Source organism: Galeopterus variegatus, unplaced genomic scaffold (assembly GCF_000696425.1).
Source record: "Galeopterus variegatus unplaced genomic scaffold, G_variegatus-3.0.2 Scaffold1873, whole genome shotgun sequence".
NCBI lineage: Eukaryota > Metazoa > Chordata > Mammalia > Dermoptera > Cynocephalidae > Galeopterus > Galeopterus variegatus.
The window spans coordinates 178,300-194,549 of NW_007727984.1; the positions used below are offsets into that span (position 1 = coordinate 178,300).

A 16,250-nucleotide genomic window follows, 5' to 3' on the forward strand; every position below is an offset into this window, starting at 1 on the left:
ACTTGGGAGAGCGTGGTGCTGACAACACCAGGTCAAGGGTTAAGATCCCCTTACCGGTCATCTTTTTAAAAAAATAAAAATTAATAAAATAAAATAAAATAAAATTTTGCCAACTGAATAAGCTTTTAAAAAAAATCCTGGTTTCTTTGACTTCTCTGATTACTGGCAAAATAAAAATTAAAAATATGTTTGCTTACTAAAAAAAACCAAAACAACAAAACAAAAGTCCTCTGGTGCTTGGTTTTCCGGCCAGGGAATCGGGTGGGGGAGGGGAGAAGCAGAGGTAACTAAGTTGGCCAAAGGTCTCTAGATGTAATAAAGCATCGTCACCAGTGGTTAAATGCGACAGTTGGTAAGACCAAACGAAGCCCACCCAGGGAAGCCGGGACCCGCCTGCCTCCGCGGCTGCTCTCGGAGGGGCGGGGCTGAGGCGGGGGTTGGGGCGGAGCCGGCGCCTGGGAACTGGGGAAGGGCGGGGCTGCGGGAAGCGTGTCAGCAGGAGCCCGCGGGGTTCCGTCTCCTTTGGGGCGGAGCCGGCGCCTGGGAACTGGGGAAGGGCGGGGCTGCGGGAAGCGTGTCAGCAGGAGCCCGCGGGGTTCCGTCTCCAAATGAGCAGGTCGGAGCAGGAGGAGGGGTCAGATTAGGAGGGCGAAAAAGGAAAAAAAGAAAGAGATTGGAAGGGCGAGGTCGGAGCCCAAGCCCTCGTCGCGGGACAAGACTGCGGGCTTTTTGCCTCTGCAGGGGCGGGGCAGGTCAGGGGTGGGGTTTTAAGCCCAGCCCTCGGGTTCTCGTCTCTGATTGAACAAGACGGGCCCTGGGGCGGGTTCTGGGGTGGAGCCCGTTCTGCTTTTTGACAGCTGTCTCTTGCACAACCGCCGCCGAGTCCAGTGGGTTCAGGTACCTGTGGCCCGACTGTCTGCGCGTCCCCGTCCCCCCCTGCATGGCCCTGACTCCGGCCATGAAGCGCATCTTCTCCTGCTCCAGCTCACAGGTGGCGGTACGTGCCAAAATATGTGGGAGGACGGGAATAAGGCTGGGGTCCAAGTCCTGTGGTGACAGAAGTCCTGAGTCCCATCTCCATGCACCATCGCTTTTTCTCTTTATTGGTCTTTCCAGCTCTTCCGCTCCTGCAGTGCAGCCTGCCAGCCCTACTTTCTTCAAGAACCTGTCCCCAGCCTCTGTCCCGCCTTACTAACCTCGGCTTTCCCCAAGGTCCTTTCTCTTGGCTCCTTTCTTGTCCTCCTAGCATCTACACTCCCAACTTCTGGTATGTGTTCTGCAACCCTGTCCCCTCCCCAAGGCCCTGCCCTCTACTTCTTCTCTGTCTCCCAGTACCGAACCACCCCCGAGCATCTGCCCCAGACCCCAAACCCTACCCAAACTCAAGCCCCATTCTACCCCCATTCAAGTCCTGACCACAGCCCCATTTTCCAGCCCTGCCCTGTCCCCACAACCTTGCTGTCCCATACAACCATATCCTTGCTGTTTCCTGTCATCCCAGCAAATATTCCCAGCCCTATGCCTTCCCATAGCCCTTCTTCACAGTCTCCTCTGTCCTTGCCTCCATCCCACCCTATGCCACTTCCACTCCCATTCTCTCACCAGTTCTGCTGGCCCTCAGACATTACTACAAACCTCTTTCAAATTGGTGCTCCCGCAACAGCAGCCTTATGTTCTCCCCTTCAACCTCTGTCCTGCTCTGCTTAATGGTTGCCGAATCCCATTTTTCTCCCTTTTGGCTGGATCTTCTTTTGCCTGCTCACTGTGGGTTAATTTTGCAGTCTGGCCAGCCTGATAGGCACTGCCAGAGGACTCAAGTTGCCTGGCTGCTCCCCAAGGGACTTGGTGAGTTGCCTGCAGAATCCACCCCAGCCACTTCAGTGCAGTGTCTGATCATTAGTCTGATTCTTGGGCCAGCCAGGGCCTTCAGCCTCCTTCTCCCCTGAAACCTCACCCAGTAGTTTAGGGCTTGAATTCTGTTTCCTTTTATTGAGTTGGGGAAAGGTGATGGTGAGAAGAGAAGAGGATAGAGAGGACTTAATCTGAGAGTTCCCTGCAGAAGTCACTCTACTCCCTGTGTTCTGCTAGAACAAAACACAAGGTAGAAGATTGCAGAAGGTGGTGGCTCAGTGAGGGTATAGCTTCTTCTCTAATGATCTCTTACAGCTTCCACATGTATCTACCCCATGAAAAAAAAGAAAGAATGAAAGAAAAGGGGGGAAAAAAAGATCTCTTATTCATACAGAGAGACCCTCTATCTGGGGATGGAATTTTCTATGGAAGTGAGGATTATGGTTCATTTAGAAGTGAATTAGCCATATACTTGTAGTAATACTGCTTAGCTAACTTGGCTTAGTGGTGAAATTCATAAGCGAATATGAGAAATGCTCGGTTGGCTCACTCTGCATGGGCAGGCCACAGAAGCCTGGGAGCAAGCTATGAGGCAAGAGTAAGAACTCTGTCGAGGCCTGTCCTTGTCCCACTTACATTTACTTCTCCTCTTAGTTTCCACACATTGATCAACCAGTCAGAAGGCATTTACTATTACAGGTACCGGAAACTGAGGCTACCCAGACTCCATCTTAACTCATAATGATTTTCTTATTCATATGAACTCTTCCCTAGTTACTGAAAGTCCTCAATATTGCCCTTCCCTTTCAGGGTTGTGGAGCTTGCCTGCTCCTTTAAGAATGGGGAAACTATTCCATTCTTCCTGATTCTCCAATCCTTGGGCAGTGCGTCCTTTCCAAGGTGCTGGAGTGAGGAATGGGCTAGATCTTGGAATTTAGAACCATCCCTCTGTCCTCTTTGACTCCAGCTCTGCAGAGGCTTGACCATGAAGAATATCTGCCCATTCTAAATTCTTCTAAGTATAATAAGATCTTAATATAATGAGATTATAGAAATAAAGTTGGGCAGATTTAGAACTATCTAATTGGAAAGAAAACTGTTTCCTCAGTCAGATTGGGATAACAGAAAGCTTGAAAATAGGCCAATTTCAGTTGCAAATTATTTCCTTATGAAATTTCCCCACACTTTTCATGACAAATTTCTTCACTCCCTGGGTGGCTAACCACTCTGGACCCATTTGTCAGATAAACAGTGTGACAGCCTTCCTGGCCATTCCAAAAGCCTGACTTCCCAGTCATGCCTGAAGAGTGCCCCTTCCCATCCCCACTCATATCCCTAGGTCCAGGGCCACTCATATGCATAGGTCATGTGCCCTTAGTATGAGGGAAGGATTCAAAGATTAGTGATTATTTAAAATCAATCTGTTATCCAGTATATAGGAAGGTCAACAAACAATAAAAACCCAGCTCCCATAATCTCATTTATTTTAGTCAAATAGAGGATATCTTTGAGGTTGTCTTACATATAAGCTTACTCTGCCTAGGTAGGAAGTAGCCCATAAAATAGCTTTAAACAATTAGCACTGGATCAGCTTAGAGGAATGCCTATTGCATCTAAGACACTGAGAGTCAGGTCCTGGTTCCTCCAGGGCAGTCTTTCCATTTCCATTCACCTGCCCTACAGCAGTAGCCACTCTTTACCTGTTGGTGTGCTTCCGTCTTGTAGGATGTTCATAGGTACATAGCCAGAGATAGGGAAAGGGTACAATTACTTCTACAAAGGCCCCCTAATCTCAGCTATTGAAATACAAAGCTTATCCTTGTTATTGAGTCTGCTGATTAATTTGGTGATTGCTCCCTAGAGGCTGTGATGGTAATCCGGTGCCTCCCTTCCAAGGTGCTGGCCTGCATCTTGGAATATGGAAGCATCCCACTGTCCTTTTTTAGTATAATGAGATTATAGAAAGTAAACTGGGTGGATTTAGAACTGTCCAGCTGGAAAGGAAAGTACCCACATTGCTATGAAGCACCTTGACCATCTAGACAATCTGGCTGTTATTTATTGGCTGATATGAGCAAGATCCCTTCCTTCCACTCCTCCAGCTGGAGAATTCTGAGCCCAGGAACATCCAAAACATACCCAGCAAAGCCAGGAAAGATGGGGATTGAAACTAACATTTACTGTGCACCTGCTATGTGACAGACACAGAGCTAGATGCTTTATATGTTGTTACATCATTAGGAAACTGAGGTTCAAAGAAGTTTTATGCCTAAATTCACAGAAACGGTAGAATCAGGATTTTAAACAGAGAACTTCAAGTTGAGGTCGGTTGATGGCGGTGCCATGTGATGGAGGCATAGTTCCAGTTCTCTCCTTTTCCTGGGAGTGACCTGGTCCTCAAGGGGCATTGGAAAACATGTTCTTGCATGTTAGTCTGTCAGTATTTGGAGGAGTCATTTGCTTATTTTGTTCTTTGAGAACTAACCTGTTTGGAAACTCTTCTGTGTGCAGGGAGTAGCATGTGAGGGTGGATGGCTTTGCCCTGGAGGCAGTCTGAAACTGTTTATCCGGAAATAAGTAAACCTTTTTCCATAGCTCTGCAGTAGTGTGGCTTAATTTGGTGGTGAGTACTAGAACTGGGCATCCAGGGTTCTGATTCCAATTTTGGCCTCTTTTATGTGATCCTGCACAGTTATCAAACCTCAGTGCATTTCATTTCTTCTTTTGTCAGAGATAAAATAATATCAGCCCTAACTACTTTCCAGCAATGCTGAGAGGCTAATTGAAATAGCACTTGAAAGGGCTATGAGGAGTTACAGTGCTGTACGGGAGTATCACCTCAGAATCCATCTACCAGATAATTTTATGGTTTGGGTATTTAAAATTTTCCTGTTGTTAATTAATAATTTGCCCTGGCTATGTAAACAGTATTTGAAAGTGAGTTATTGGGCTTCCACAGACCCTATTTTTCTTCATCTCCTCCTATAGCCTCTTTCTTGTTGAGATTATACTTCATAAAATGAAATATGCCACCACTAATCCCCTACTACTTCCTGTTTGTTATAAGGATGCCATACATTCGTATGGCTCTTTACAGCTTACAAAAGGATTTTATATACTTTAGCTCATTTAATACTCACAACATGATGTAGTTATTACCCACCTGTTATAGATGAGGAAACATGTTAGAGGTGTTTAATGGCTTACTGTAGGTCACATAGCTGAGAATATAGCTGAACCAGGTCCCAAACTCAGGCCAGCTGACAAAATATTCATCTAGGGCCCTTTACAGTATACCACAGATCTTTGCATTTCCCCTCTCTGGACAAAACCAGGCCTTTCTGTGCTTTTAGCCCTGGGTGTTTGTATACAGCTCTCTCTTTCACACCCTGTAATACTTCAATTATTGTAATTACCCCACCACCCCAAAACTCAAGCTGGAATGATAGAACAATGCATACCCAGGTGTGGCTGTTGTCTGGGACAGCTGCTCCCTGCCAGGGAAACTAGGAGGGAGAAGTGGGAGGAGAAGGGGAGCTGCCTCTTGCTGCCTCCTTAAGCACAGCTAGAGACCTATCTTTGCCTTCCAGTTGTTGTTGCCATGGAAGAGGAAGAGAGACTAGCTAAAGGGCATAGATATGATATGGGAAAATAGAAACTCTGTGCTTCCCCTCTCAAAAAAAAATTTTTTTTTTGGCAGCTGGCCGGTATGGGGATCCAAATCCTTAACCTTCATGTCTTCCCTCTCAATTTTGAGGCACAGAGTCAATGGTAGAAATGGTTTGGTTAGGTATTTGGACTCCTAGCTATGACCTGAAGCTAGATGCCTTGATGTATTTCTCAAACAATTGAGGACAAAAAGCAGAGCAGCAGGGGGGTGTGGGAAGCAATGTGAGCCCACTCAGGAGTGGTCAGGTTGGTTCAGTTCACTCCAGCAAGACCTAGAGAAGAAAAGGGAAAGGAGTTGTGGCTAGGATTGCTCTGAGGGTGGGTACCTAACAACAACAATAATCATAATGATGATATAAAAAGACATTTGAAATACTAGGTATTCTAGGCTATGTGGTTAGCTCAGTTGTTTAGAGCACAGTGGTATAACACCAAAGTCAAGGGTTCAGATCCCTGTACTGGCCAGCTGTAAAAATAAACAAAAAAACCCAAAAAACTATGCATTCAGCCCTCATAAATTATTTTTATTATTTTTCATGCAGGCACACACACTGGCTCATAAATAATTTTTTTTTTAAATGACCGGTAAGGGGATCTGAACCCTTGACTTGGTGTTGTCAGCACCACACTCACCCAGTGAGCTAACCGGCCATCCCTATATAGGGATCCGAACCCGTGGCCTTGGTATTATCAGCACCACACTCTCCTGAGTGAGCCACGGGCCAGCCCCATAAATAATTTTTAATTCAGTGGTTCAGGCACCTTTGGCTCAGGGGTGGCAACAACCAGCAATAGTTCTTGGTGGCATATGAGTTGGTTAATATTTAGCTGGCCCACTAAGAAGGGCTAAATAATCTAAGCTGAGTGACTTGTGCAACACTGAAAGGACCTCAGGGATTTCCCTTTTCCCTTGGTTGGCATCTTAACCGTCTCCCTCTTTTCTTTCTCCGCACCACCTGCATCCCCTATATTCACACAATCTGTGGCTCTGGACCAGGTGGAGAGATGGAACCGTCGTGATCAGAAGCTGCTCGAAGCAGTGCAGCGGGGGGATGTGGGACGCGTGGCTGCCCTGGCCTCCAGGAAGTCGGCCCGACCCACCAAGCTAGATTCCAATGGCCAGTCCCCGTAAGTAAGTCCTCCTGCCCCTGCCTCTGGTATGGGGTTCCCTTTGAAAGCCTTGAACTCCAATATGATGCAGGACTAGGAATGCCTACAACTTCAGAGCTCTTTTTGTTGTCTTAATTAACAAGCATATTAATAAACCTTTGCTAAGTATCGAGCACTGCACAAAGTGAGGGAAGAAGATATTATTCCTGAGCTCCATCACCTCACAAGCCAGATTGACAACACTGACTCAGAAGGGCCATAAAGCCTATTAAACAAACAGCAAACTAATACATATACTACATGGATTATTTCTTCATTGCACAAGTAGGAGGGCGTATATACTTGAGAAACTAGGAATGAAGTATTAGCCATGGGAGTCACATGGCTAGAGGGAGTAATTAGAACAAATCAGCCTTCAAATGTCCAGCCTTCTGCTCTGCTGTGGGCGACTCTTTCTGAGATGCCTCCAGTTCCACTAAGGGTTCTAAGCTCAGAGAGACAGGTAATTATGTGTTCCCTGGACACCCCTGCAAAAGTCTGAGATTCCTTGAGACCTGTAGCTATTTCTATCTCTGCCTCCAGTTTCCTCTGACTTTATGAGATATGCCATATAGCCTTCTCTTTCTCAGGAAGTCAGGCTGGGTGAGCTTCCCTCTCCACTTTCGGAATAGGCTTTGGGGTAGGGAGCATAGCAAGCAGGGCTTATTAAGATTCACCCACTTCTCATCCCCTGGTCCCTTCATCCTTTTGCCTCTTGGCCTTGATTCTGGCAGGTTTCATCTGGCAGCCTCCAAAGGCTTGACTGAGTGTCTGTCTATACTACTTGCAAATGGGGCTGACATCAACAGCAGGAATGAGGATGGTGAGTTAGACTGAGCTGGGCCATGCTGCTTGCTTGTCCTTTTACAGCAGCAGTGGGGGCCAGTACTGGGCCCTGCTGGAGGTTCCAAATGTGGCCCCTTGCTTTTCTCCTCAGTAAGTCCTGGCCAGCATCCCTACAGAGGTTCCCCTCCCTGTAAGCTGGGCACACCTCACCCCCACTCCCACCTCCTACCACAGGTACCAGGCACTCGGGGAACAGGAATTTCTGGCCCCAAGTGGCTGAGAGCTTCCCTTTCTAATCTCCCTCTGATTATCTGTGCGTCTCTTGCCTTCCCTCCCTGTGAATCATCAGCATGTGTGGGGCCACTCACCCTCCTTCTCTCCCTCTTTCTCTTTCCAGGAAGCACTGCCCTGCACTTGGCCACCATCTCCTGCCAGCCACAGTGTGTCAAGGTCCTGCTTCAGGTAAGAGAAACCCCTTGATACTACTCCTGTGAGTAGAAGAAGTGAACCCAAAGTCTTCTAACTTTGTCTTATAGTTACAAGCAATAGTTAGCCAAATGTTCCCCTCTCATCTGCAATAAGAGAGTTGATAATCATTTATTCGCAGACATTTATTTAACACCTAGTATGTGCAGGTACCATGCCCGATACTGCCCTTGAGAGCAGGTCACAAAAGAGTTGTTAGGTACTGTTGAGCTCTGCCATTAGCAGAACCACTGCAGAGACTCCCTGCTATGATGATGGGCAGGTGCAAGGAGGGCAGAAGTATTCCAATTAAACCAAAGCCCTTCCATTTGTTTTTGAGGAGTTTATAGTCTAGTAGCATAAAGAGAAAACTACATGTGAAAGTACACGTGGACAATTTATAAATGAGTCTCCAAAAGTACAAAAGGCACAGTTACTTCAACAGGCCACTGGATAAATGGCTCTTCTGCTTTTGTTCTTCCCAACCCTTTCTAGGTTTCACAATTATGATCCTAAAGTACCAGCCACGGACTCAGGTGTCATTTTCCCTAACATGTGTACCTGTCATCTGATTGTTCTTAGGCCCTAGATTTAGAAACCGGGGCTGAAAGTCAAGGCCACCTATCATCTGTAAGGAATAGACTGGCCTTGCTTAATAGTTGGCCTCCCCCAGAGCCATGGTCCTCCTGACCCTCCCCATATTACCATGGAAGTTGGTGACACAGCAGGGGGTGTGGGATGAGGATATTAACACCAAGTTCCATGCTGCTTCCCTTTGTGGCTATTTGTAGCATGGTGCTAATGAAGACGCTGTGGATGCAGAAAACCGCAGTCCATTGCATTGGGCAGGTATGTGCTAGGGAACTGGTGGGAACAGGGACACAGGGACTATAGAGTGGGAAAGGGGAGGGGAGGATAATATTTGGTGGAAGGGTAGCTAGGGCCAACAGCTGAAATGGTTGGAGGGGATGTTGAGTCACGACCTGAGTAAGTATCCTTCATGCTTCCCCTTAACCCAACCAACCCTCAACCCTCCCCAGCCTCCTCTGGCTGTGCCTCAAGTGTGCTCCTACTGTGTGACCACGAAGCCTTCCTGGACGTGTTGGATAACGTGAGTGTCAGATGGGGAGCTGGGTAGTGCCCTACACAGGGAGGCTGCTGCTCTCTGAACTTGATGGGCCAAATTATGTGACCCAGGGTTGTGCAGCACAACTCTCCTCTTCCATCTCTTTCCACTCCTCCTTTTCCTCACAGAGAGGTTAAGCCTTATCTTTTGGAGAGTTTCTTACCTTCCGAAAGAGAATATAGAGCCCCAGAATCTGGGCTTTTTTTCTGGAGAGGTATGGGAAAGGGGAGTTGATAGGATTATCTCGTTCCCCTGCCTCTCCCGCCTCCTCGTGAACACCCTGCAATCTGTGCAGGATGGACGTACACCCCTGATGATTGCATCACTGGGTGGTCATGCAGCTATCTGCTCACAGCTGCTGCAGAGAGGTGCCAGAGTTAATGTCACAGACAAGGATGACAAGTGAGTCCTCCCCCATCTTCTCACCCCAATTTCCAGACCCTGACCAATATAGAAAGGAACCAATGAAGTGTGTGTGTGTGTGTGGGCGCGCACGTGAGCGTGGTGTGTGGGCATGTATGTACCGGGGAAGAAGGCAGGTTGGTCTCTGTGTTTTCAGGAACCTCCTTCCCTCCCAGCGGTGGTTCGGAAGAACTCTGCCTGCTACCATCACCATCTTCCTAGCATAGAGCACTCCAGAGAGAGAAATGATATTGCTGGGCCCATTGGCTTAATTTACTGGTTTTCTAACCATCTTCTAAGAAGTGGAATCCTTTTTTCCAATTAAAAATTTATGCAGAACATTGATATATAAAGCAGATAAAAATAGAGCCTTCTAATTGCTCCCTGCTTTCTGTTGCTGCAGTTCCAAGGAATGACATTTGAAAGTTCTGGTCTGGTCTAATGCTTTGTCATTGGCTGGTGCTGGTCTGTTGTTCTCCTGACCCCACTGAGTGAAAGCTTACCCTGTGAGTGGTAATTCTGGAATCAGGATTCCTAGATTCCATGAGGAAAGACTATGCGCAGATTTGTCTCAAACCATAGATCAGCTCTGATCCTGGCCTGTGAGAAAGGCAGTGCCGAGGTGGCTGAACTGCTCCTGAGCCATGGAGCAGATGCGGGGGCTGTGGACAGCATGGGGCATGATGCTCTACATTACGCTCTACATACACAAGAGAAAGCACTTTGTAGGCTGCTACGGCAGGCCCTGAACCGGCGGCGGTGGGGAGGTAAGGTCCTTTTTGTAACTTCAAGATTGTTCTTTTTTTTTTTTTAAAAGATGACCGGTAAGGGGATCTTAACCCTTGACTTGGTGTTGTCAGCACCACGCTCACCCAGTGAGCAAGCCGGCCATCCCTATATAGGATCCGAACCCGTGGCCTTGGTGTTATCAGCACCGCACTTACCTGAGTGAGCCACAGGCCGGCCCTCAAGATTGTTCTTGATAGCCATAGAACCAAAAAAGCTTCTTAGAATCCCATTTCTTCCAATGGAAATAATCCATCTGACAAATAATTGTCACCTTAATTGAGAATTTATTTATTTATTGCTGCTACTTTGTATGAGATGACCCCAAATTCCCAAAAGCATTGTCACAAAATTTCTTTTTTTTTTTTCTTTTAAAAGATGACCGGTAAGGGGATCTCAACCCTTGACTTGGTGTTGTCAGCACCATGCTCACCCAGTGAGCTGACCGGCCATCCCTATATGGGATCCGAACCCATGGCCTTGGTGTTATCAGCACCGCACTCTACCGAGTGAGCCACAGGCCGGCCCCGTCACAAAATTTCTTTTTTTTTTTCTTTTAAAAGATGACCGGTAAGGGGATCTCAACCCTTGACTTGGTGTTGCCAGCACCATGCTCACCCAGTGAGCTGACCGGCCATCCCTATATGGGATCCGAACCCATGGCCTTGGTGTTATCAGCACCGCACTCTACCGAGTGAGCCACAGGCCGGCCCCGTCACAAAATTTCTTAATGCAGCCTTGTCTCTTACTGAAGGCAACTCTGGCTAGTGCTATTGCTAGCATTTATGAATTGTAGTTGCACATCTATTTATGTGATTTGCTGGTCAATCTCTCTCTCCCTTACTAGACTGCAAACCCCTCAGATGACAGGCCATTTCTGTTTTGTTTTACCCTTGAGGTTTTGGTGCCTATTAGGGTGCCTGGCAAAGTGACCAATATATAAATAAGTGAACAAAATGAATGAGCTAGCCCATCTCTGGGACAGGAAATCAAAGTTGCTGAATAGTTAGAGACCCATTGAACAAGGATGGCTCTTGGCACCAGAAATATTTGTGGTGAGGGTTAGTACACTAAGGGGCCACTCCTCTCAGAGAAAGTGTGAAGATAGGGTGCAGGCCATAAGCACATAGGGCTTGTCTTCTCTCTCATTTTCCCTATGTCTTTTCTAATAGGTCAGGGCCTAGTCCAACACCCAGATCATGCATCCCAGGTAAGACCCTAAGTGCTTGCCCCTTTTGCTTCTGACCCACCCCAGGCTATCCCACTGGGACCATCTCCCAGTGGTTCTTGGGACATCAAGACATTTTTCAAGAAGAAAGACCCTTCTGGAGCTAGGTTAGCTGCATGGCCTCACTTCTCTCTTCTGTTATTTATTTATTTGGTGGCTGGCTGGTATGGGGATTCACTCTTCTGTTTTTGACATAGGCCTCCCCATCTGAGCCCCAGGTGAGTTTTCCACCTAAGAGCCCACGGAAAGCAGAGCCTGAGGAGGGGCAAGAGGAAGAGGAGGATGAAGACCTATGTTCAGAGGAGTGGAGGTGGAAGTATGAAGAGGAGCAGAAGAAAGTTTCTCAGTTGGAGCAGGAGCTGGTGCAAAAGATAGAAGAGTGTAAGGCTCAAGCTGCAGCCTACCTGGGTCTGGAGAACCAGATTCAAGAACAGGTCCAGGTGCTAGGGCTCCTCCTGTCCCAAGAGCCTGGAGTTCCAGGAGGGCAGGGCTCTAGTCTCCGGCCTGGAGGGGATGGCATGGAGCAAGGTTGTCCCTTGGACCTGCTGGCTGAGTGTATACAAGAGCTAGTGAAGCAGCAGCAGGCAGCAGCCACAGTAAACCCAACATTAGCTCCCAAGAAGGCAGAGGATTCAGCCTCAGGAGAGATCCAGTATGAAGTCCATGGAGAGCCCCAACCAGAAGAACAGGGGCCACCCCAGAGCCCAAGGTCTGAGACCATTGGGGAAGCCACAGGACAGCAACTGACCACCAATGGGGGACAGACCCTTGGCCCTGATCAGACTGACCAGCTCTGTGCTGGCCAGAAGGAGAGGCCCCAGGCCCCAGGGTTTGAACCAGCAGGCACAGTGGCTGAACCAGTGAGTACAGCAGCCATGAACCAGCTCCTGCTACAGCTAAGGGAGGAGCTGGCTGCGGTGTGGCGAGAAAAGGATGCTGCCAGGGGGGCTTTGTCAAGACCAATCTTGGAGGGAGCCCTGGGAATTTCCCGGGCTGAAGCTGCAGCTGCTGCCTGGGAGAAGATGGAGGCCCGGTTGGAGCAGGTGCTGGTGAGGCTGGATCGAGCAAAGGCAGGGCTACAGGTGAAACCCGAGGCCCCCACCCAGGAGTCCAGAGAGACAGCCCTAAAGACAGCTCCAGGTAGCATCAAAGAGGATGAAGAGAAGGAGAAAAGGGGTCCTGGGGCCCGGGGAGAGCCTTTAGGAGCTCCTGGAGGAGAGCAGACCCCAGGAGCAGGCTTGGCAAAGGGACATCTGGAGAAGGAGGTGTCAGCACTGAGACTGAGTAACAGTAATTTGCTGGAGGAGTTGGGGGAGCTGGGGCGGGAGCGACAGCGGTTACAGAGGGAGCTGCAGTCCCTGGGCCAGCGGCTACAGCGGGAGTTTGTGCCCAAGCCAGAGGCTCAGGTCCAGCTACAGCAGTTGCGACGGAGTGTGGGGCTATTGACAGATGAACTGGCCATGGAGAAGGAGGCCACAGAGAAGTTACAGAAACGCCTGGCCTTGCAGAGCAGTGGCCTCCAAGGGCTGTGGGACTGTCTGCCCCCAGACCTAGTGGGCAAGGGTAGTGCACGGAGCACAGCGGCCGAGCCCCTGGAGGAGCTGCAGGCCTGCATCAGCACCCTGGTGAACAGGCACAGCGAGGCCCAGCTGGTGCTGGCTCGGCTGGAGGAGGAAAACCGGCAGTTGCGGGGTTCCCTGGCGCTACGTGGAGGGTCAGGTGCTGCCTCCAAGGCCCCAGCATCCCCCCAAGTGGCCGCTCTGGAGCAAGACCTGGGGAAGCTGGAGGAAGAGCTGCGGGCCGTTCAGGCCACGATGAGCGGGAAGAGCCAGGAGATCGGGAAGCTGAAGCAGCTGCTCTACCAAGCCACAGAGGAAGTGGCTGAGCTGAGGGCCCGCGAGGCGGCCAGCCTGCGGCAGCAAGAGAAAACGCGGGGTTCGCTGGTGGCTCAGGCCCAGGCTTGGGGCCAGGAGCTGAAGGTTCTGCTGGAAAAGTATAACACGGCCTGCCGGGAGATGGGCCGGCTGCGGGGGGCGGTGGCCGAGGAGCGGCGCCGGAGCGGGGACCTGGCCGCTCGGGCTGCGGAGCAGGAGCGCCAGGCCAGCGAGATGCGCGGGCGCTCCGAGCAGTTCGAGAAAACAGCGGAGCTGCTGAAAGAGAAGATGGAGCACCTCATTGGGGCTTGCCGGGACAAGGAGGCCAAGGTAAGCAGTTGAGGTTGCCTTGGGGAGCGTTGGGAAAGTGCCTGACTGTTTGGGGGTTTGCTTACCTGAATCCAGAAACCTGTGGTTAGTTAGATTAAATACCTCAAACAGTGCACTATCATTTGCAAGGAACACACTAAGTTTTTTTCCTGTGTCTGAGGGGGTTTGGGAGTAGAGATGGAGGTGAGGTAAGGTATAGAATAGAGAAGTGGGGCTGGCCGGTTAGTTCACATGGCAGAGCCATGTGTTCATGACAGGTCAACAGTTCAGATCTCCAAACTGGCCAGCTGCCAAAAAAAAAAAAAAAAAAAAAAAAAAAAAAAAAAAAAAAAAAGAAAAAAGAAAAAGAAAAGTAGACCCAGCCTATAGCTGCTCTTCTCTCCCACTTCAGAGTGGGTTCTACAGAAGATTTCTGTTGGCAAAGAGGGCACCAACACAAAGAAAAAAAGCTTGAAAACCACTGCTAGATGCCAGTTTCCTAATGCTTGCTCCAAAAGTGTGCGTCTATGTGTTTCTATGAGACACGTTTTATGAATTCAAAATCATTTTACAACTGAGTTTAGTAGTTCTAGAACTACCTGCGAAATGAATGAATTCAGACTTCTTATTAAAACTTGTATATATGATCAAATTTAGAATGATTAAAACATATAAAAAGGGGCCGGCCCGTGGCTCACTCGGGAGAGTATGGTGCTGATAACACCAAGGCCGCGGGTTCAGATCCTATATAGGGATGGCCGGTTCGCTCACTGGCTGAGCGTGGTGCTGACAACACCAAGCCAAGGGCTGAGATCCCCTTACCGGTCATCTTTAAAAAAAAATAAAAAATAAAAAATAAAACATATAAAAAGAGTATATGTTTTACACAGTATAGAGTGCATAAAAATAGAAGGAATGTTATCCAGAATAGGAATTAGTGTGGGGTGGGGTTAATTAAAGGAGAAATTTTGTGTTGTGTTGAAGGAGAATATGAAAGTAGACAGATAGAAAAAGTAAAATATAGTATAGTGGTTAAGAATGTGGTTGTTGAACTGAGATTGTCTGGATTTGAATTTCAGTTTCAAAATTACTGGTTTTCTGACTGAGCAAGTCATTTAACATCTCTAGGCCTCAGTTTTCTTATCTTTAAAATGAGGATAATAATAGGGTGGTTGTAAGGATTACATTAAGTGAGATATTACATTTATTTAAAATACTCAGAACAATTTTTGGCACATGGTAAGTATTCAATAAAAGATGGCTATTGTTGGGCCGAGCCCGTGGTGCACTCTGGAGCGTGCGGCGCTGGGAGCGCAGGAGTGCTCCTGTCACGGGTTCGGATCCTATATAGGGATGACGGGTGCGCTCACAGCGCTCAGTGAGCGCGGTGCGGCTGGTCTCAAAAAAGGACAAAAAAAAAAAAAAGAAATGGCTATTGTTATTTCCACCACCACTGTTCCTCTTACTGCTGGTTACCATGACATGCATTTGTGCCTCCGCTGCACAAGCCACAAGGACTCATTTCCATTTCCCTCATTGGCCAGCAGCTGGAAGTAGGTTAGGATACAGTACCAAGTTGAGAGCACGGACCATGGAGTCAAAGAGATCGTGGTTCAAGTCATGATTTCATCATTTATTAGCTGTATGATTTTGACAAATTACTTAACTCAGGCTCCTTATCTCCTTAATGTAGATAATAATATTTCCCTCAGAGAAGTACTGCATTGTTCTTCTCAGAAGAAAAGCTGTTTTGAGTATTAAATGAGGCAATGTGTGTAAAAGTTATCTGGCACATAGTAAATACCCGATAAGGGGCCAGCTATGGCTCACTTGGGAGAGCGTGGTGCTGACGACACTAAGTCAAGGGTTAAGATCCCCTTACTGGTCATCTTTTAAAGTAAAATAAAATAAAATAAAATAAAATAAAAATAAATAAATAAATACCCAATAAAACGAAGCTAACCTTGACCCGGGGTGGCATTTGGGGGGGAATGACTTGTGACTCATTGTTTCCCTTATTTTCCTTTTGGCCTCAGATCAAGGAGTTGTTGAAGAAGCTGGAGCAGCTTTCAGAGGAGGTTCTAGCAGTTCGGGGAGAAAATGCTTGTCTTGCCCTGCAGCTACAAGTATGTTTTGGCCCTCAGGAAAATGGGTACTGCTAGTGAAGAGGTTAGACAGTGGAAGTGATGTGCATGTGGGAGACATCCTAGGAATTACAGAGGCCTGGCCAGGTAGTGGTCCAGGATGGGCCAGTGATGGTCAAGGGAGCCTACCTGGTAAAGTTAATCACTTTAGTGCTCCTCACGCTTGGGTGACTGTGGGGAGGGTGGGCACATGACCTCCCATTGATGCTCACTCCCAGGATTCCCAGAAGAACCACGAAGAGATCATCTCCACCTACAGGAATCAGCTGCTGAATGCTGCTCAGGTGAGCATGGTGGAGTTTTGGGAGAGGTAGAGACATAGAAATGGGTAGGGGGTATTGCATTTGGGATTCTTTCTCTTACATGCACATGCCATTTCTCACAGAGCTGGACCCTGTTCCAGATCTTTGGATCTCATTAGGTAGATCAAGAGAGACTGCATGAATGTGAGAGGCGAAAGG

The 16,250-nt window shown here is 48.2% G+C and overlaps 1 protein-coding gene across 2 annotated transcripts in view; it reads left to right on the forward strand.

Annotated features, from left to right (window-relative positions):
- The first annotated feature begins 851 nt into the window (after positions 1–851).
- Positions 852–16,250, forward strand: part of ANKRD35 (ankyrin repeat domain 35) — a 17,077-nt gene continuing 1,678 nt past the window's right edge. Inside the window, exons 1-12 of one of the 2 annotated variants that reach the window (XM_008579391.1) lie at positions 852–997; positions 6,518–6,648; positions 7,404–7,492; positions 7,853–7,917; positions 8,712–8,769; positions 8,961–9,031; positions 9,342–9,448; positions 10,031–10,215; positions 11,407–11,444; positions 11,660–13,666; positions 15,682–15,771; positions 16,008–16,073. In XM_008579391.1, coding sequence (XP_008577613.1) covers positions 941–997; positions 6,518–6,648; positions 7,404–7,492; positions 7,853–7,917; positions 8,712–8,769; positions 8,961–9,031; positions 9,342–9,448; positions 10,031–10,215; positions 11,407–11,444; positions 11,660–13,666; positions 15,682–15,771; positions 16,008–16,073 — 2,964 coding nt within the window. In that variant the 5' untranslated portion in view covers positions 852–940. The remainder of the gene's footprint in view (positions 998–6,517; positions 6,649–7,403; positions 7,493–7,852; positions 7,918–8,711; positions 8,770–8,960; positions 9,032–9,341; positions 9,449–10,030; positions 10,216–11,406; positions 11,445–11,659; positions 13,667–15,681; positions 15,772–16,007; positions 16,074–16,250) is intronic. The other variant, XM_008579392.1, reaches the window with a different exon arrangement.